The 14,408-nt window shown below is 45.2% G+C and overlaps 1 protein-coding gene across 3 annotated transcripts in view; it reads right to left on the bottom strand.

Annotated features, from left to right (window-relative positions):
• C9H20orf194 (chromosome 9 C20orf194 homolog) overlaps positions 1-14,408 on the bottom strand; it is a 125,905-nt gene that overhangs the window by 22,895 nt on the left and 88,602 nt on the right. For all 3 annotated transcript variants that reach the window (XM_028524790.2, XM_036009614.1, XM_036009615.1), the window contains exons 27-29: positions 13,076-13,234; positions 7,423-7,548; positions 667-704 (exon numbers count right to left, since the gene is read on the bottom strand). In XM_028524790.2, coding sequence (XP_028380591.1) covers positions 667-704; positions 7,423-7,548; positions 13,076-13,234 — 323 coding nt within the window. The remainder of the gene's footprint in view (positions 1-666; positions 705-7,422; positions 7,549-13,075; positions 13,235-14,408) is intronic.

The following is a 14,408-nucleotide window of genomic DNA, read 5'->3' as shown; positions in this document are numbered from 1 at the left end:
TGAGTGTAATGAACAGGATGGATAGATTTTTCTAAATGTAACCAAGGAGGTGTGGAAAATTCCAGTGTATGTAGGGGGAATATTAAGGGAGAAAGTCCTACTGGGCCATACTCCGCACTCAAAGGGCAGGGCAAATACAAGACATTGATGATCCAGAGACTAGGAATATGTACTCGATCTACTGGTATTACTTGGAAACCCAGCTCAGGAGAGGTGTTGCCATGACAACCTGTCATCATTAAGAGACAAACTCTGGAAGAAACCTGCCTATCAATATGATAAAGATAAAAGGTAGCCCTGGCTGGCGTAGCTCAGTGGATTGAGCGCGGGCTGGGAACCAAAGTGTCCCAGGTTCGATTCCCAGCCAGGGTACATGCCTGGGTTGCAGGCCATAACCCCCAGCAACCGCACATTGACGTTTCTCTCTCTCTCTCTCTATCTCCCTCCCTTCCCTCTCTAAAAATAAGTAAATAAAATCTTAAAAAAAAACCACCACTCAACTTTAAATAAAATTATTAAAAAAAAAGATAAAAGGTGCCAATGTCTTCCCGGGACCAACTTTGCTTTTGTTTTAGATTTTAGAATAGCAGGTAGGAACATGAAGGGTCTGTTGCATCGGGACAGAATCTTAAAGGCATGCAAGCAGGGGTAAAGCATATCACTTACCTTGTGAACACTGGTCAAGACATTTAGGAAAGAGAAATCTGGGGAGGAAAAAGAAAAATAGTTTAAAACCATTGATTTCAGGGCTGTTATTGATTATTTCCCACGCAACTGTGTCTATCACCGATATCTAAAAGGACCTACTCGACAGGGCAAGTGACAGGCAGCACTGAGCATTAAGGATAGCCATGGTTATGCAAGAGGTTTGCATAGCTTTGAACCAAAAAGCTCTTAAGCCAGGAACCCCATAAAAGTCCCTACGTGGCCAACTCTTGGAAAGTTGAAGAGGGGATACTCGGGCATGGCCAGTCTCTAGACTATAGGAAACAGAAAAAGACAGCTGGTTTTCTTGTTTTGATTATTTTTTTTTGCATGTTTGTTTGTTTCTAAAGAGATACTGTCCTCATAAAGGGGAACTTCAAGGGACAATGAGAAGGATTACATTCACCTAACTCAGCCAGGGATGTTCAGGGCTAAAGCTGCTGTGCTTCCTCTTGCTTGCACACTCGAATCCTGGTAACCCTTAATCCCATTATGAACTCTAACAGTGAATGAAAAACAGGAAGCACACTGGGTCAGAACTGAAGCAGGTGAGGGTGACTGATCCAAAGTGTGAGTTAGTTAATAATGGTAGCTCTGTAGAAAGCACCAAAGAAAAACTCAAGTTCTCCGTGCTGTAAAACTCCTAACACTTCATAGTGCTCTTCTCAGGGAGAAAGGTAACACTGCGGAGAAGAGCTGTGCCTTTTATCTGACCATGGGGCTGGGCGCCACGCAGGCAGTTCGCATGCAGCACATAGTTCTGTCCTCACGCCTGCCCTGTGCCTTGGGCAGTAAGAGGGAGAAGAACGGGTTAGGAGGGCTGAGCACTCTGAGCCCTTTGCCCAAGGCCTCATGGGAAGCTAGGAGGTGGGAGGGTGTGTGCAGGGACCCAGGTCTGTTTGGCACCACAGAGCTGCTGTGATTTCTTTCCCTGCGAGTGAGATGCTCATGAAGCCGTACTTCTGAGATGTCTCTGGTCTAACTGGCAGCTATCAATGCTGTTTAGAACACTGGGGGGCTTTCTCTTCTGCAATGTCCCTGGTGGCCGCAAGCCTTCATTCTTCTCTTTGATTTTTAACATCCAGACACTCATCACTGGAACCAAACTTGGTGGATGAGTGAGCTGGACGAAGACCACTTTTTGTGCTGCTGATCTAGTCTCTTGCCTGACTCCCTCAGTGTTTCTGCAGAATTCCAAGGAGGGACCCTCAACGCACCCTGGGGCAAGGTCAAGAGCCCTGGAACATCCACACCAGAGCCTCCCAAGGAAAGAACACACTGACCCCACTGCACTCACAGTTCACTGAATGTCCCCTCCCCCCACAGCAAATATATTCTTAGAAAGTATCTGCCCCATCAAGTGCTTGTGACTTTAGAGGACACGCCCATACATTACAGGCCCTTCTTAGCACCCTGCTTGTTTCTCACAGCAATTCACGCCAGAGACATTTTAGATAAGGCTGAGCAAGGGTCCCCCTCAAGGTATCTTATCCAATCACAAGCTGGATGCTCCTGGTTTAAACCTCTGATCTAGACTGGGGTCATCAAGCTGCACCCATTAAGCAGCTGCAAAGAAAACATTCAGAATACAGGCACTTGCACACATCTATGATTCCCTGAAATGGGAATAGTTTCTCATAACTTGGCATCTTTGGTATCCTGGTCCTTCAAATTCATATGCTGGGTTTCTTCCCTCATCCAAATGGGAGTTATCATTGCTTCTTTATGATTTGTATAAAATTGCATTAATTCTTTTTATTTTACTTCCTACCCTATATCATGATGAATTATGTATATGCCACTGCCATGGCCTTTAGAAAATTACTTAATTTTCCTGAGTGGCTCCTTTGTGGTAAAGTATGATAATAAAGAATATTTTTAAGGAGGATTTTGAGGATTTTTATTCCATTTAGAATAAAAAATATGCTTAGGAATAAATTAAACAAAAAAAGCACAAGACTTGTACACTTAAGACTACAAAACAATGCTGAAAAAAATGAAAGACCTAGCCAGAGCATTGTTGTGACCCAGTTGGGGCACATAAAAGAATCAACCAACGAATGCACTATTAAGTGGAACAACAAATTGATGTTTCTCTCTCTCTCTCAAGTCAATAAGTAAAAATTTAAAAAAAATAAAGACCTAAATAAATAAAAAGACACATCCACATTCATGGATTGGAAGACTTAATTTTTTAAAGTAAAATTTACTGTTCTCAGAGAGAAGAAAGGCAACAGAGAGAGAGAGACTTTGACCCCCGCTGCTCCACCCACCAATGCACCTACTGGTTGATGCCCACAGGCTCCCTGACCAGGGATCAAACCCGCAACCCCAGTGCATTGTGATGATGTGCCAACCAACTGAACACCTGGCCAGAGCAGAAGACATATTTTAAAGATGGCAATAATTCTCAAATGGGTCTATAAATTCAATGTAATACCTGTCAAAATCCAAGCTGTCTGTTTTTGCAGAAACTGACAAGCTGATCTTTAAAATTATACAGTAATACAAGGGACTCAGAATAGCCAAAACAATCTGAAAAACAAGAACAACGCTGAAGGACTCTCACTTCTCAATTTCACACCTTACTGCAAAACAGTAATCAAAACAGTGCAATGGGGGCATAAGGAGAGACATACATATCAATGGAATGTAACTGAGAATCCAGAATTAAATCTTTACATTTATAGGCAAGTGATTTTTGACAAGGGTGCCCAGACAATTCAATGGGGAAAGAAATCTTTCCAGCACACGGCGCTAGGACAACTGGATACCCACATGAGAAATGATGAAGTTGGACCCCTACCTCACTCCTTCTACAGAATTAACTCAAAGCGGAGCACTGGCCTAAATGTAAGAGTCAAAGCTACAAAACACTCAGAAGAAAATGCAGGGGTAAATTTTTGTTACGTTGGATTACACAGTAGCTTTTTAGATATGATACCATAATCACAAGCAACAAAAGAAAAATAAATTCAACTTCATTAACATTAAAAACCCTTGTAATTCAAAGGATACCACCAAGAATATAAAAAGAGAACATTTTTGCAAATCAAATATCTGATAAAGGACTTGGATTCAGAATATGTACTCTTCCAATTCAATAAAAAAGACAAACCAATTTAAAACTGGGCAAAGTATTTGAATAGACGTTTCTCCAAAGAAGATAAACAAATGGTCAATAAACAAGTGAAACAATTCTCAATATCATTATATTAGGGAAATGCAAATTGAAACTGCAAGGAGACACCATTCTACACTAAAACAGCTAAAATAAAAAAGACACAATAGCAAGTACTGGTGAAGATGGGGAGAAAATGGAACATGCATACATTGCAGGAGGAATGTAAATGGTGCAGTAGCTGTGGAAAATAGTTTGTAGCTCCTCAAAAAGTTCATGTACAGTTACCATAGGATCCAGCAATTCCACCCCTAGGTATATATCCAAGAAAACAGAAAACATATGACCACATGAAAACTTGTACACAAATGTTCATAGCAGTGTAATGTATAATAGCCAAAGGGTATAAACAATTTAAATGCCTATCAGTTGATGAATGGATAAATGAGATGTGGTATATCCACACAATGGAATATTACTTGGCTATAAAAAGAAATGAAGTGCTGATACCTGCTCAAAATTGGATGGAAGCTGAAAACATTACGCTAAGTGAAAGAAGCCAGATACCAGAGACCACTTATGACGTGATTCCATTTATATGAAACGTCCGGAATAAGCAAACCCACAGACACAGAAAAGAGACTAATAATTGCCAAGGGTTGGGAGGACAAAGAAATGGTGAGTGACTTTAAAAGAGAGAATTTTTTTAGTATGTGAATTATATTTCAATGAAGCTATTATATTTTTAAAAAGCAACAGACATACATACTATAAAATATCACATGGTTTCCCCATCACCCAATGCTTGTCCCCAAAGACATAGCCATTGCCCAGAACAAACCACTACTGATAGTTTGGTGTGTAGACTTCTAGACATTTCCTGTACGTACACAAATAAACATTTAAAAAACATGTACCATTTTGGTAATTTGCTTCCTCACTTCACAAAATATTGTGGACATTTCCCCATGACAGTACATACAAATCTGCTGAGTTTTTTTTTAATGGCTGGAATAGTATTCCATTATATGGATATTCCCAGATTTAACTGGTCTCTAATTATCATTTGGATTATTTCCAGTTCTTCAATATTATAAAGGGTTATTTTGACCACTGCAGAGCACATTGGTCATATTTTGGACTGTCTGGTACCTACCAAACACCTTTCCTAGGCTTGAACTTAGGAAGCCCAACCCTCTTGTAAACAGCAGAACACAGCTTTCCCAGACCTTCTTGCAGCCTGGTGCAGGTATGTGACTGAAGTTCCACCAACCAGATGTACCCAAGACTCCCAGTGGCAGCCAGCAAGGTGGGGCAAGGAATGCATGTTAAGCAGACCCTAGGTTCTGGTGAAGAAAGTGGCAGCTCTACAAGGTGTGAGCGTTGTTTCTGCCTTTGATTGAGATTTCCAACACCACAGTGACTGTATTGTCTTTCTTTCTGGGCCTCTAACAGTTCATTTTTGGCTACTTTTGTTAGCTGAACTCCTTTTCTCCTCTAATTTTTTCTAAGTAATAGCTTTATGGAGGTGCAACTTGCATATCATAAAATTCACTTGTTTTTAAGAGTAGAATCCAACGGTTTTTAAAGTAAATTCACAGAGTTGTGCCACCAGCACCACAATTGTTTTAGAACATTTCCATCACTCCAAGAAGATCCCTCATGCCATCCCCCCAGGCCTTTTATTTACGTCTTCTCCTTGAGCCCTTCCCATCCCACTTGTTGGCTCCTCTTCTCGACTTTTTTTGACAAGGGCAGAAGAGTACTGGACTAGGCTAAGTTTTCTGAAGTGTAACCTCCATTTGTTGGTTCCTTATTACGATCTTGTATTTTTTTATGGTAGTAATCTCGTCCCATGTTAGACCTCCCTCTACTTTAATCCATCTTTTCCAAATGACTGAGCAAAAGAAGGCACGAATGGTAGAAAGCATTGCATGTAAGCTTCAGTGCGGCAATCCAAAGCACAATGGTAATGCTCAGCATCCACCACAGTAACCTAACCTGAGACAGAAGGAAACAAACCCTTGTGGCTCTTCTACTGAAGAGAAGAACCTGGGTCACAGCTGGAGAGAAGACAGAACAGCTGGAGGTGAAGACGTTTCTTGGGATCAGTCAAGGTGATCAGGGACATAACCCGTAATGTAATTTCTATGAGAAACTTAAAGATACCAACTTGGGACTCAAATAGGAAGGGAGCTTTTTCAGATGAAGGTCTAAGGATAGATTAATCAGTAGCCAGGAGATAATAATAATAATACGGACTAGCTGGAAAGACCACATGATTACAGACACAGGAGATACTCCACTAGGCTACAGGGAGAGGAAGTTAAACAGCTCTATGAGGAGACAATTCAGTGCTTGAAACGGTCCCCACTGAGGAATGTTTTCATGATAAAAATAGGTACTTCCAGACACCTCTGGAACAGTGTAAACTATAAAACCTACTCAAAAAGCAGTTTGGGAAAGTGAATAAAAAGTAATAAAACTTCTATACACGTAGTTAGTGTATGGTATCACTTTGAGGAATCTATTCTAAGGAAATAATGTGAAATTTGAGAAGTTTATATGGATAAAGATGTTCCCACAGCATTATTTATAATCGTGAAAAGCTGGAGACATCTTATTAATTAACAGTGGAGAAATGGTTAAGACAATTATGTTCATCCACACACATGACTGTATAATTCATCAAAATGTAATTAATTACCAGTGTGATACAAGAACATATATGTTAACATACATATTTCTACATTAACCTGAGAAAATGCATATAAAATTATATGTACATCACACCTGTAAAAAGCATGCACATAAAGAAATCAGAAAGGAATCCACAAAAATTATAATAGTTACATTGAGCCCTGGCTGGTGTAGCTCAATGGATTGAGCGCGGGCTGTGAACCAAAGTGTCACAGGTTCAATTCCCAGTCAGGGCACATGCCTGGGTTGCAGGCCACAGCCCCCAGCAACCACACATTGATGTCTCTCTCTCTCTCTCTCTCTCTCTCTCTCTCTCTCTCTCCCTTCCCTCTCTAAAAATAAATAAATAAAATCTTTAAAAAAAATAGTTACATTGAGTTAGTGAGATTATAGATGAATTATTATCCAATTTCCTTTGCTGTTGTTATATTATTCCAAAAGAAAAAGAAAAGAAAGTTCCCATGTTAGTAGTTAGAATGAGCGTCCCTTACTGAGGTAGGATGGCGTTAAGATGGCTTAACCATATGAAAAAATATCTGTGAGTTATCTGTGATAACCCAAGGCCTTGGGACACAGGCCTCTTCCCTGCAGTAAGGACAAAAGAAAAGGCTGGTGCGGGCATTTCTTTCTGGGAGATGCTGTTTCAGGCTCCAAGCTGTAGGCCAACAACTCTCCAGTACACAAAACTGGCAGAGGCTGCCCGTCCAAAGGAGTCTTCTGAAAACCTGGCACTAATCAAATAATAACTGAACGCTTACTGTGCATAAGGTAAACTGATGTGTTCCAAAAGACAAACACACAGAAAGATGTGTCTCTGTCTAGTGGGTGGGAGAAAATCGTGTTCTGTACACTAGACCCACCACGTCCTGTGGGCTGGAGGTGGCCCCAGCGCATACCTGTGCTCCATGTAGCAGCTCAGGGGCTCCACGCACACCGTGATGGCACCAATGGTGAAGGAGGACTTGACATTTGGGTCGGGGTGCGTCTGCAGGGCCTGGACAACATCGATAACATCCATGTAGCTGGGGGGAAAAGGGATGGTTAGTTTATTGACTGGGGCTGGAGAGCGGGGCAGGGGAAGAGGAGAATGCTGAGTGCTGAGCCAGCCAGGACGGAGGGAAAACCAAAATGAGGAGTGGTGCTTGGGTTCTTGGCATCATCTGACATCACGATTTAGAGCTGCTGGAGTCCAGCGTTTCTGCATCCCCGAGTCCCATTAGTCCTCAGAACTGTGAAAAGGCGGGCAGAAGTACAACCCCCCACCCCTCAGGGTACAGTAAGCCTGTACAGGAGACTCTGTGGCTCAGAGGGGGGGACTCATTGTCCTTAGGCCTGTTTTCTGATCAAGTTAGGAGCTCCTGCATTGGTCTATTTTCCTTAAAATAGGTTTTTCCTCTCCTTCCAACTCACAGAACATGTGGGCAAGAGAGAAAAGGGGGTCCTAGGGGACCTCTCCAGGTCAGCTGACACGTCAAATACCCTTGCATTGTATCTCCTGATTGGAACTCCCTCCGAACTCCAGATGTCCAGATGGACAATTTGATATTTCATGTTAATATGTTCACGATCCAACTTCCTCATGCCTTGTCCTTCTCATCAGAGGAGACTCCGCTCCTTTAGCTGCTAGGTCGAAAGATCTGCCTAGGGTCATCATTGACTCTATTTTAACTCAACCTTCAAAACAGAACCAGAATGAGATCGCTGCTTATACCTCTGGGTCCAAACTGCTCCCATCTCTTGCCCAGATCAGCCCCATAGCTACTTCAATGGCCCCCCTGCTTCTGTCCTCACCTCTCCCCAGCCTGTTTTCGACACAGAAGCCAGAGGGATCGGACTCATCCTATTGTGCTAAGCCACTGAGTGAGTGGCTTCCATCCCACTCAGTGTGAAAGCCAAAGGCCTTACGATGGCCCAGCAGCCCTCCAAGATCTGCCCCCACACTGCAGAAGAGAGCTGGCTCTCCTACTCTGCCTTTCCTTACCCGACCCAGCGACTCCGGCCTTCTGGCTCTCCCGAGAACATTCCAGGCATACTTCCTCCGGGCACTCTCTGTCCCCTCTCCTGTGATGCTCTTTTCACTCAGATGTCTGCAAGGCTTACTCTCTCACTCCCTCATGAGGGAGGTGTCCCCTGACTTCATACAGCCTATGTGACACAGCAACCCCCTCCCTGGTCCAACCTGCCCCTGCCCCAATTCTTCTCCAAAGCACTGACGTCAACTACATTCTCTGTATTTTCTCATTTATTTGTTTACAGTCTGTGTCTGCAGTTAAAGTGAAGGCAGTTGAGTGTTGTGATCTACAGTACCTAAAGCAGGGTAAATGAACGAACTGGACGCCCAACCCCAGGGAGATACATGGCCACTCGAAGAGAGAGCATGCACTTTTCACCTTGTGAGAACGTTTTCCCAACTGACCCATCCTATGGACCAAAAGGTCAGTTTCTGTAGAGGGAAGGGCCTGGGTCCTAGGGAGGCCAGTCATGGTGGCTGAGAGGATAGGCACAGCCTGCCTGAGCAATTTCCTGAGTCACTACACACCACTCACCTGTAAATTGACACTTGGCTCTATCCCAGATCACAATTTTAGCACCCCCGCCGCAGAAGGTCTGCCGAGGTCCCTACGAACCAGCAGTGCTTTAGTAAAGAATAAGATAGGGAGTGCTAGGTTCTAGAGCTAGGTTCAGGCCCCATTAGGGCCAGGCAGCCAGAGAGCCTTTAGAGAGAGCCCTCTGTTCACAGGTTTTCCTTGAAGGCTTCTCCCCATGCCTGGGCAGGTGTGTGTACTACCATGTGGGGCTCTTCCCGTTGGTTCTGCAGTGCCTGGGAGGGCCTGGATGCCAGGAGAGCCCCCTAACTGCCTGCACTTCAGTCCCTTAAGCACACCGTGGTAAGCAGGACTGATGCGTGCAGGCTGCCCTCTAATCTCTTTGTGGCCATGTTCAATAGATTTAACTCTTGTGGTTAAGTGTTCCAGCCTTGCTCCTCAGTGTCAGCTTTTCCCTGATTCTATTAAAAAAAAAGAAAGAAAAACAAAAAAAAAGAAAGTGCTTGGAGCCTTTTTTCCTCCATGTTTGGTACAAACCTATAGAGGCTCTTCTTTCTTTTTTTTCTCTCTCTCTTTCTTTCCTCTCCTTCCCTCCTTCCCTCCCTCCCTCCCTCCCTTCCTTCCCTTCCTTCCCTTCCCTTCCCTCCCTCCCTCCCTTCCTTCCTTCCTGTCTTAAACAAATTTGAAGCAATTCTATCTTTTTAAAAAAGACTTTATTCATTTTTAGAGAGAGGGGAAGGGAGAGAGGGAGAGAAACATCAACATGTGGTTGCCCCTTATGTGTCCCCTACTGGGGACCTGGCCTGCAACCCAGGCATGTGCCCTGCCTGGGAATCAAACCAGAGACTCTTTGCTTCGTAGTCCGTCGCTCAATCCACTGAGCCACACCAGCCAGGGCTCTTATTTTTAGGATAAAAAACTGAAAAAAGGCTTACAAGCCAATCCTGCAGATTTTGGTCATTCTAATACAACAGGTTCACCCTTAGGAAGGGTGCCTGGGGAATTCCCAGGTTTTCAGAGCATTCCATTAACCTTCATTTACTTTAATACAGAAAGTTTGAGTGAAAACTCACCCCAGGCTCCTTGGTGAGGCCAATGCATCTGGTGCATCTACATGAATGCATCTACGCACTGCAGCCAAGAGCCACTGTGGTGAGAAAGGAGGCCCTAAGTGACATTTACTCTACTTATTAAGAGGGTCCTGCTAGATTCTGCCTCCCTGTCCAGCCCCTGCCCTATAGTAATCATCCTGGGCGTGGCCTCCACACAGGAGGAGGCAGCCCTCACCACAGAAGGAAGCAGGTCACTCCAGGTGCCAGGTTGCATCCGGCCACTTTGGCTAAACTACCCGAATGCATGATGAAGGCAAAAAACTGGTTCTTCATGTTTGCTTCTTTCTTGTCAGTACTCTCTTTATTACAGACAAAAACAAAACAAAACAAAACAAAACCAAAACAAAACCAAAACAAAAGCCCAGTAGGACTTGAGCTTTCTTTCCTCTGAAATAACAGATATTCCATTCAAGTGTCCTTTGGGCTCTGTTTTATGTTTGCAATTTAAGCCTACAATTTGGGCACATGTTCTAAATTAATTCAATTTTTGTTTTGAGAGAGATGCTTTGTTTTAAATGCAGATAATTTAAAGAATCATTTTACAACCCTCCAAAAACTGTAAACAAATTCCTTAAAATTATTTTTTTAAAAGTAAGATTTCTCCAGTTTGACTTATTTGTGTGTTACATGTTTTCAGTTCCATATAACTACAGCTACCTCCATCCTGCCCCCAACCCCCGCATCTGGCAACCACTGTTCTGTCCTCCATTTAAAAAATCTCATCACTTCATGCCCTGGCTGGTGTAGCTCAGTGGATTGAACGTGGGCTGCGAACCAAAGTGTCGCAGGTTCAATTCCCAGTCAGGACACATGCCTGGGTTGCAGGCCATGGCCCCCAGCAACCACACACTGATGTTTCTCTCTCTCTCTCTCTCTCTTTCTCCCTCCCTTCCCTCTCTAAAAAATAAATAAAATCTTAAAAAAAATCTCATCACTTCAAAATACACTAATTTTTACAGCAACAACTAATAGCTTTACCTGATATCAAAGCTGAATACCGCTGCCCCCACTGCTGCAGAAAGTCCAACGGCACCAGGCCACTCTAGGGGCAAAAGAAAACTTCCCTAACCACGGGTTTCCCCCAGACAATCTTATAAATGAAGATTAAAGTAACATTAAAGGAATATATTCTCAATCTGAGAAGCTTCTGGGGTCACCCTTCATCAGCAATCTCGATTCTGGGCTCGCAGGTCCAGCCCTAAGGAGACAGACTTTCAAAAAGGAGGCTGCCACAAGCTCCCTGCTGGTCCTCAAGCAAAGGGGCCCATCCTGTAAGGCCAGTGTCTCAGTGAGAGCCACAGCATTTAGCTGATATCCTGGCTCGAGTCCGCTGGGAAATCTGAGGCCCTCAGAATCCCGGGACTGTGACTGGGCAAAGGCTCAGTCTGAGAGTACACGAGTGGCCTGGCCATACCGTCACTGCAGAGCAGAGCAGCGCAGCTGGGACAGCTGACACTTTTGCAGACCTGTATAATCAGAGACAAGGAGTCCATGGTGTTCTCTCAAGTGACAAAAGATGAAAATGACCTTAGTCGCCGGATATTAAACGGCCAAATCTGACTCCAGGTCCATTCCCCCACTGACTCTCAACTCTGACGGTGGCCAATCCATTCTTTCGACCATTTGAAGCAATGGAAAAAAACCAGAAGACAATGAACAGTTACAAACTCAGACTCTTGCTCTGTGGCTTCCAACCTCAGCCCACAAGTGGGACGAGGGGCTGACAGAGGAAAGCCCAGGGCAGGGGCGAGAACAAGGCCTGGTGGGGTACAGAGCCCTGCCCACTTCCTGCTGAGGAACCACCGCCCTAAGCTTTCCTCCAGGTCTCACCATCACACCTGGGAGCCCAAACAGGGCTTTGCATCTGGGTCTACTCATTACTGGAAACAATGAGCCAACTGCAAATACTCACTATTATGAGCACAAAATACAGCACAGCACAAAAACACTTTGTGAGAACTGCCAAAAGTCTTGATTACCAACCAAAATGACACCAGTGAAGAGTATATAGCCTGCTTTTCTGGCACATTCTCTTCTGGCCTGAGGGGGTGATAGGGCTGCATGGGGCTCCTTCCTGGAAGGCCTTACGAGAGGTCAAGGACAACTTGCAGCCAGGGTGCTTGCAGCACGGCACACAGTGTCAAACCTGTCCTCCCAGAGAGCTCCTTGTTCAACTGGACTAATCAAGCTCCTCACTGAGAGCCTCAGGAAACCCTCCTGGACCAGCCATCCTCAAGATGGTGGGGCTGGGGATCAGGGCGTGGGGGCCACCTCAGCAGCTCCACAGGAGGGAGGACTGAAACAGATGGTGCTCCCTCGCCTACATGGTGAGGGAAGAGGGTTAGGGACAACTATTTTAAGAATTATCAAAGAAACTTACCCAGAAAACCTCCTCCCTAATTCCCCACCTTTTGGGGATATTATGATATTGAAGCCAAACTTAAAACTTATGTGTAAGCTATACCAGCTGCTCTAGGTCACAGGATGCCAACAGGAGTCCTTGCTCATTGAAGGCCTCTGTGTAGCACAGACACTGTTCATACAGGCGTGGAGTTTGTTCTGTGCCCCATGTCAGCCACACATTAAATAACAGTAGTGGTGCCCTGGCTGGCGTGGCTCAGTGGATTGAGTACTGGTCTGGGAACCAAAGCGTCGCTGGTTCAATTCCTAGTCAGGGTACATGCCTGGGTTGCAGGCCAGGTCCTCAGTGGGGCGGGGGGGGGGGGGGGAGTGAGAGGCAATCACATATTGATGCTTCTCTCCCACTCTTTCTCCCTCCCTTACCCTCTCTCTAAAAATAAATAAATAAAATCTTAAAAAAAAAACCCAACAACAGTAGTGGTAAGGCCTCCACACTACCCCACTGTCCCCAGAAAACCTCCAGTGCTCACCCTTGTAACACCACCAGCAGTCTGGTCTTCTTGCGGAGGTAGGCTGACTGGCGGGCAGAGAGGTTCCGCTGGGCTTCCAGGGCACTGGAAAGGTACCTCTGGAAGTGGGCAGCATGAAAACATTCAGAGCCATCCATGATTTGGCGGTACACCATCCACCTGGAAATGGCAAAGGTAATCTCAGTATGGCACTGCCTGAGGCCTGGCCCTGGATTCAAATGTGACCAGACATTCTGCCCAGTGAAGCCCTCTGGAAGAGCAGTCCTGGCACCACAGAAACAGGCAGAAGACACTGGCTGGGTGGGGAACCCCGTATCTTGAAACCACAACTGTTGGAGCTTCTGACAGGAAACTCCGTGCCACAGGGGTAAAGGTCAACAGACTCCAGAGTTGAGAAAGACTCCTGACCAGGTAGTCCCTTTCTGAAGGCCATTCAGCACAGCGCTTACACACAGTAAAACGCTTGCTGAGTATAAGAAATGGGCGGAGTGAAGAACTCAGAATGTTTACAGAACAAAAGCAAGGGCAATGAGGAGGAGACTGGTCACCTATTTAGTACTTGTAAAGGAGGTCCAATAACACCCTCGTATCTCTCTAACACTTGTCTCCCCAGCTTCCACAATGTCCCTCCCAAAATCCCCAAACCTCGGTGTGGCTGCAGCCTTCTCAGTCCCTGCACAGCCTGCTAAAGGAGGCCTTACTTTGAGGTAGGATGACTAGAGACTAAATGTCCAGTTCAGTCACCAAGGGTTGTTTAGCAACCTGCCAGCCAGGTGGAAGTGATGGACGAATGACTGTCCCAATTTCACCTGAGCCGAGATGGCCCAGCCACACCTGCACTCACAGTCCTCTCGTGGTCTGGGCAGGGTCACATCTACCAGCTCCTGAGTTCTAACCACCCTGGTCCTGAATCGCTCTCCTGACCAGGCACACTCCCAGGACCTTGCCTGTGCTGGTTCTGCTGCCACAGTGCTCTTCCCAGAGATCCACAGGCTCACCCCCTCATTTCCTCGGGCCTTTGCTCAAATGTCACCTGCTAGTGACATCTCCCTGAACACCGCACGCAAAGCTGGAATCCCTGCTCCCACCCCCACCTCTGAGCCCAGCACCCCCTACAGCCTTCTCGGCTTTACTTTCTCCACAGCACTTTTCATCAGCTGACACACCGTTTCCCTTATCTGGTCAGCTGTCTTCCCACACTGGAATGTAAGCTCCAGGAGGGCAGAGATGTTCTAGCCTGTTCGTTCAGATGCGCTCCACACTTAGCACAGAGCCTGGAGCACAGGAAGTGCTTGGTACAAATGTGTCAAAGGAATGGACTGATGTGGCTGCT

The sequence above is a fragment of the Phyllostomus discolor genome, chromosome 9 (assembly GCF_004126475.2).
Source record: "Phyllostomus discolor isolate MPI-MPIP mPhyDis1 chromosome 9, mPhyDis1.pri.v3, whole genome shotgun sequence".
NCBI classification, from domain to species: Eukaryota; Metazoa; Chordata; class Mammalia; order Chiroptera; family Phyllostomidae; genus Phyllostomus; species Phyllostomus discolor.
Note: the sequence above shows the minus strand (reverse complement) of the source record. Positions and strands in the feature narration are given on the sequence as shown.